Source organism: Orycteropus afer, unplaced genomic scaffold (assembly GCF_000298275.1).
Source record: "Orycteropus afer afer isolate SDZICR_OR568_19922 unplaced genomic scaffold, OryAfe1.0 scaffold00012, whole genome shotgun sequence".
NCBI classification, from domain to species: domain Eukaryota; kingdom Metazoa; phylum Chordata; class Mammalia; order Tubulidentata; family Orycteropodidae; genus Orycteropus; species Orycteropus afer.
This window is the reverse complement of record NW_006921599.1, coordinates 12,522,149-12,527,962: the sequence shown is the minus strand read 5'-3', so window position 1 is coordinate 12,527,962 and position 5,814 is coordinate 12,522,149. Positions and strand designations below refer to the sequence as shown.

Below are 5,814 nucleotides of genomic sequence, written 5' to 3'. Positions count from 1 at the left end.
CTGCTCCGTTTGGGTCGCAAGAGGACATCCTTAAAGTCCAGCTTGAGGTCTGCATCTATGCGGGGCATGGTGCGTCCTGGTGGGGCGCAAGCAGCTCTTTCCTGCGGCGGCGGAGGTGGCGCGCCGGGTCGGTAACCTGCGTGGGGTGGCGCGGGTCGGGGGGGCTGCTGGTGCCGCGGGCCGGACGCTACTAGGCGACTCGGCTCACGCTGGATGGCAAACCCAACCCGCCTGCCCGAGTCTGCACAGCTCTGGGCCCTCCCCCCGCGCTGCCGGCTGCCCCGCCCCTGGCCTCGGCTCGCGGCTGCGGGTCGCGGAAGCAGCGGGGGCAGGGCTGGGGAGAGGAGAGGAGGCTACGGGGGCAGCCTGAGGTTTAGGGACCCGCCAGTGGCGATAGGTCAATTGTGAGTCCGCGTGGGTGGCATTTTTAACCTTCTTCCCCCACCCCCTCTCCCCAGCTGTACAGTTGACCGAGTTGGGGAGGGGGCAAGAGGATGTGCACAGTCTTGTCTGTCACCTAGGCCCCTGACGGGGAAAGGACTTGGCAAGGGACCGCCTTAGTCTAGGGAAAAGGCCACTCTTTGAGAGATTTTGCTTATTCTTTCTCTAATTCCAAGCTTGGTGTGCAGAGTGCCCACCATGTGCTGAGTCAGGCCTCTCACAGGCGAAAAAATGAGAAACCTTGGGAACGGGATATAACCAAAACACCCACCAGTTGCCGGAGGACAAGTCCATTCTGACTGTTAGAGACCCTATAGGATAGTACAGAACTGCCCCCATAGGATTTACAAAATCTTTGCGAAAGCCAACAGACCTTTCAGTGAGCAGTCGAGCGCTTAAACACTGCGCTATGAGGCTCCTTGGGAGGCTGGATAGATTTAAGGAAAAACGGTAACTCTGTTTCTCACCACTGGAATTGTTGAGGTAATTTTTGTATTTCATTTGGATTTCTGGATTTTTGTTTGGTTTTCATTTGTTTTAGTAAAGACTGTTGTAAATAGTCAGTGCAGCTCCTAGGATTTGGGGGATCTGAGTCCACTCTGAGAGTTCCCAGGGCTGTCCCTTTGTTTTTAATTCACTTGTTTACTTCACGGAGCCTTTATTATATACCCTAGGCAACGGGGTAAAGTGCTTCAGGCGCACCATCTCATTCGCTCAAAACAACAGTGAAGAAGGAGCCATTTTACAAGTAAAGAAAATGAGGCTCATATAAGTGAAATAACTTGCCCAAGGTCACATAAAAGTTACATATAAACTTCCCAGTCCTTAAAATTTACTGCAGTCCTTCACTGAAGCTGTTTTTGTCCTGGGAACTCTATTTGTGTGTTCAAAACTGGCTCCACTAGTTGAGGGAGTCACTTCAGTTTTCCCATAGCTTAAAAGGTGATGGGGGCTATGAGTCGACGGCAAATAACAACAACAACAACAACAGGTTTTTATGAGAATTTGTGTGTGTGTGTGTGTGTGTGTGTGTTTGAGCATAATGTATGTCCCATAGTAGTTGCTTGGTAACCAGTAGCTACTTATTTGGGGTTTCTTGTTGCTGTGAGTTGCCATGGAGTAGACTCCGACTGACTCCATGTGTTACAGAAAAGATCTGCTCCATAAGATATTCTTGGCTGTCATCTTTAGGGAAGCAGATACCTAGGCCTTTTCTTCCACAGTACCACTGGGTGGGTTGGAATAGCCAACCTTCAGGTTAGCAGTGTAGCACAAACTGTATTTGGGTTACATGTTACATTATGTTGTTGTTGTTGTTGTTGTTGTTGTTATGTGCCCTCAAGTTGACCCGACTCATAGTGACCCCTCCTTGGGTTTCTGAGGCAGTATCACTATGGAAGTAGATTGCCCGACCTTCCTTCCATTACATTATGTACATTATGTTTTTTTTTATATCATCAGACTTCATTGCAACCTCCACAAAGACAGAAGCCATCTTTGTTTCTTTCAGTTCTTTGCAACCTGGAACCGAGGTACTCAATGAACTATTTGGTATGGCTGACTGTAAAAATGCATCACTATATTCATTTAAATACAAATGTCTGCAAATGATAAAAGCTTTAGCCCATCCCATTTGCTCTCATCATCTTTGCCCCACAGGAAGTTCCTAAAGCTTCATGGAAGGAAATGAAAGTTGTCATCAGGGAGAGAATGAAAGTAACCACAGTGATTGCAGCCAATGAAATATTTATGCTCATTGGGATTTGGCCAGAGGGGCTGGTTAGTTGCAAAGCTACAAAGTGAAAAGGTATCTAATTCTGATGTTGAGTTCCTAATTTAAAAAAAGTAAAATATAATTACTATAGAATATGGATATTTACAAATTAGTCCCCCAAAGGGGAAAAGAAACTCACCTTGTAAAACATCTGTCTGGCATCAAGTACAATGTTGAGTGGGGCTTAATGTACATTATCACATACTTTGTCTTAAAAGAAACAAAAGGCCTCCAAAGGTTGACCTTGCTCTTTTTTACTAGGACAGTATCTTTCCTCTTAGTTTCTCCCCTACCCCTTTCTATTAGAGTAGTGATGGAAGTTCATGTTACACATTCCGTTCCTCCACAGAATTGTACTCTTAGAGAGTTGAGTCCCTGATTTTTCCAGACCAACCTGCTGTTTGTTATTAGTTGTCATCAAGCTGATTGCAACTCATAGTGACCACATGCATGCAGAGTAGAACTGCTCCATGGGGTGTTCATAGCTATGACCTTTCAGAAGTAGATCACCAGGCTTTTCTCTTGAGGTATCTCTAGGTGGGTTCAAACCAACAACCTTTTGGCTAATAATTGAGCATTTAACCTTTTGTGCCACCTAGGACTCCTCCAAACCAACCTAACTCATTGCCATCAAGTCAACTCTAACTGATAGCAACTGTATAGGACATGTAGAACTGCCTCATAGGGTTTCCAAGGCTATAAATCTATATTGTTGTTGTTATGTGCCACTGAGTCATCTCCGCCTCATAATGACATTATGTACAACAGAACGAAGCACTGCCTGGTTCTGTGCCAGCCTCACGATCCCTACTATACCTGAGCCCATCGCTGCAGCCACTGTGTCAATCCATCTTGCTGAGGGCCTTACCCTTTCTCGTTGACCCTCTACTTTACCAAGCATGACATCCTTATCCAGAGAATGGTCCTTTCTAACAACATGACCAAAGTAGGTTAGATGAAGTCTGGCCATTCTCACCTCCAATGACCATTCTGACTGCACTTCTCCCAGGATAGATTTGTTCGTTCTTTTAGCAGTTCACGGTACTTTGAGCATTCTTCACCAACACCACAACTCAAAAGCATCAGCTCTTCTTCAGTGTTCCTTATTCATTGTCCAGCTCCCATGTGCATATGAGGTGATTAAAAATACCATGGCTTGGGTTAGGTTCATCTTAGTCTTCAAGGAGATAACTTTGTGTAAATCTATACAGAAGCAGATTCTCTCATCTGTCTCCTGCATAACCCTACCTTTGAGTTAGCAGTTCAGTGTTTAACCACTGCATCACTAGAGTTCCTTCCAGGACAATCTAACTCATTGCCATGGAGTTGGACCTGACTCATAGCGACCCCTCCTTGGGTTTCCGAGGCGGTATCACTAAGGAAGTAGATTGCCCAACCCTCCTTCCAAGAAGTGGCTGGTAGGTTAGAACCGCCAGCCTTCTGGTTAGCAGTCAAATGCCTTAGGCACTATACCACCAGAGCTCTCATCCATGCCAATCTAGATCCATTTAAACTTCCACTGCACTTTGTGCATATTTCCACTTTACTTCTCATTACATTTATATTAATGACAATAGTACCTGTCGGTACAATGACCATAAAAGTAGTAGTTGGCTAGTTAGCCAAAGCCCTGAGAGATAGCCACAATTCAACCTGATAAAATTATATTTTTATAATTTAGGCTATATAATTTAGGATGGTCCTAAATATTACATGGGACAGTAATGTCCAAAATTATGTGGACTACATCTCAGTCACAATGCATAGTACTTTTATGTGTCAGTGGATTCAATTTACTAATATTTTTAACATTTTTACATCCATATTCATGAGGATTATTAGTCTTTAGTTCTCTTTTCTTTTGATGTCTCCATCAGAGAACTATTGACCTCATAGAATGAGTTGGAAAATATTCCTTGCTTGATTTTTTGATAGAGCTTACATCCCTTAAATATTTGATAGAATTAATCAGTGAAGTAAAATTATGTGGGATGAGATAATAGTTTATTTTTACTGAACAAGCATCTTTGAAAACCCTGAAATGATTTAAGTATTTACCAGTTTAAGATCATTCACAATTACAGTATTACTGTTCTGGGGATAAGAAAGATTCTGTGCATATTGGATATTTTGTGTACTTGTGTTATTTGAGAAAATGTGTCCCTTTGGAGTAACTGAACAGCTTGTAATGCCAATTTAAAATATATATTTGAGTAGTTGATTGACTCATACGAGTATAAGGTGAAATGTATTAAGTTATATAGATGTAACATTGAAGATAACTGAATCTACTTCATTACGATCACAGGCAACCATCTAAGGTGCAACTATTGGTCTCTACCCACCTGGAACACATAAGAGTGAAGGAAATCAAAGACATATGGAAATAATTAGTCCAAAGGACTAATGGACCACATGAATCCCAGCCTCCACAGTCCTGACACCATAAGAAGTAGATGGTGCCCTACTACCACTGCCAGCTGTTCTGAAAAGGATCACTATAGGGGGTCCTGGATAGAGTAGGAGAAAAATGTGGGGAAAAACCTCAGAATTATAAAATAGACCAGGCTCACTAGTCTGCCAGAGACTGGTAGAACCCCCAACACTGTGGTCCTTAGATACCCTTCAAGCCTTGAACCAAAGTTACTCCTGTGACTCAACCTTCAGCCAAAGAATAGACAGATCTGTAAGGTGAACAGTAATATCAGGTAGGTATGCACTCTTTAGAACAACCAGCCATAGCACATCAAAAGGGCAGCATTTGCCCAGGGATAAATCTCAGAAGGCAGGAAGGGATAGGAAAGAAGGATGAATTTAAATGATAAACATAGGGTAGAAGTGAGAAGGGTGCTATTACATTGTGGGAATTCCAATCAACATTACAAATCAAAGCGTGTATAACATACTACACAAAACATCGTTCCATCTCCTATTCTGGAGAGTAGCAACTGGAATCTTAAAAGCTCACAAGCAGCCATCTGGATGATATGATGGGTCTCTCCTCCTCCAGAGCAAAGAAGAATGAAGAAAACCAAAGATTCATGGAAACAATTAGTCCCAGTGACTGGTATACCATGCCATCCACAGCCTGTATGACTATGAGACCAGAAGAACTAAATGGTGCCTGGTACCATGGTCAACCACTCAGGGGGGATTCATGTAGGAGATCCTGGTCAGAGTGGGAGAAAAACGTGGAACAAAACTCAAAATCATTTTTTTAAAAAAAAGGCACTAGGTTTGCTGGTCTGGTAGAGCCTAATGGAACTGCTGAGACTATAGCCCCTAGCTGCCCTTCGGGTCTGGAATTGAACCCACACCTGTGGCTTTTAGCCAAACAAGAGACAGGCATATGAGATTAACATTTACATTAGGTAGATACACTCTTTGGAGAGAACAATCATGGGAGAATAGAAGGGCTGTGTGTGCACAGGGATATAGCTTAGGGGGAAGGAGTGCATGGAGCAAAGGACACAGGGAAGAGGTGACTAAGGGGAGGAAGTGGGAGGGGAACTGTTGCATTGTGGTAAATTGTAGTCCATGTCATGAGACAGTGTTATGTGAACTGCTATATGGAAAGTGAATTTGCTCTGTAAATTTTC

The 5,814-nt window shown here is 43.4% G+C and overlaps 1 protein-coding gene across 1 annotated transcript in view; it reads right to left on the bottom strand.

The window, feature by feature from the left end:
• Positions 1–68, bottom strand: part of GMPR (guanosine monophosphate reductase) — an 83,896-nt gene extending 83,828 nt beyond the window's left edge. The window contains exon 1 of the mRNA XM_007951933.1: positions 5–68. Within this exon, the coding sequence (XP_007950124.1) occupies positions 5–68 (64 nt within the window). The remainder of the gene's footprint in view (positions 1–4) is intronic.
• Between the last annotated feature and the right edge of the window lie 5,746 nt (positions 69–5,814).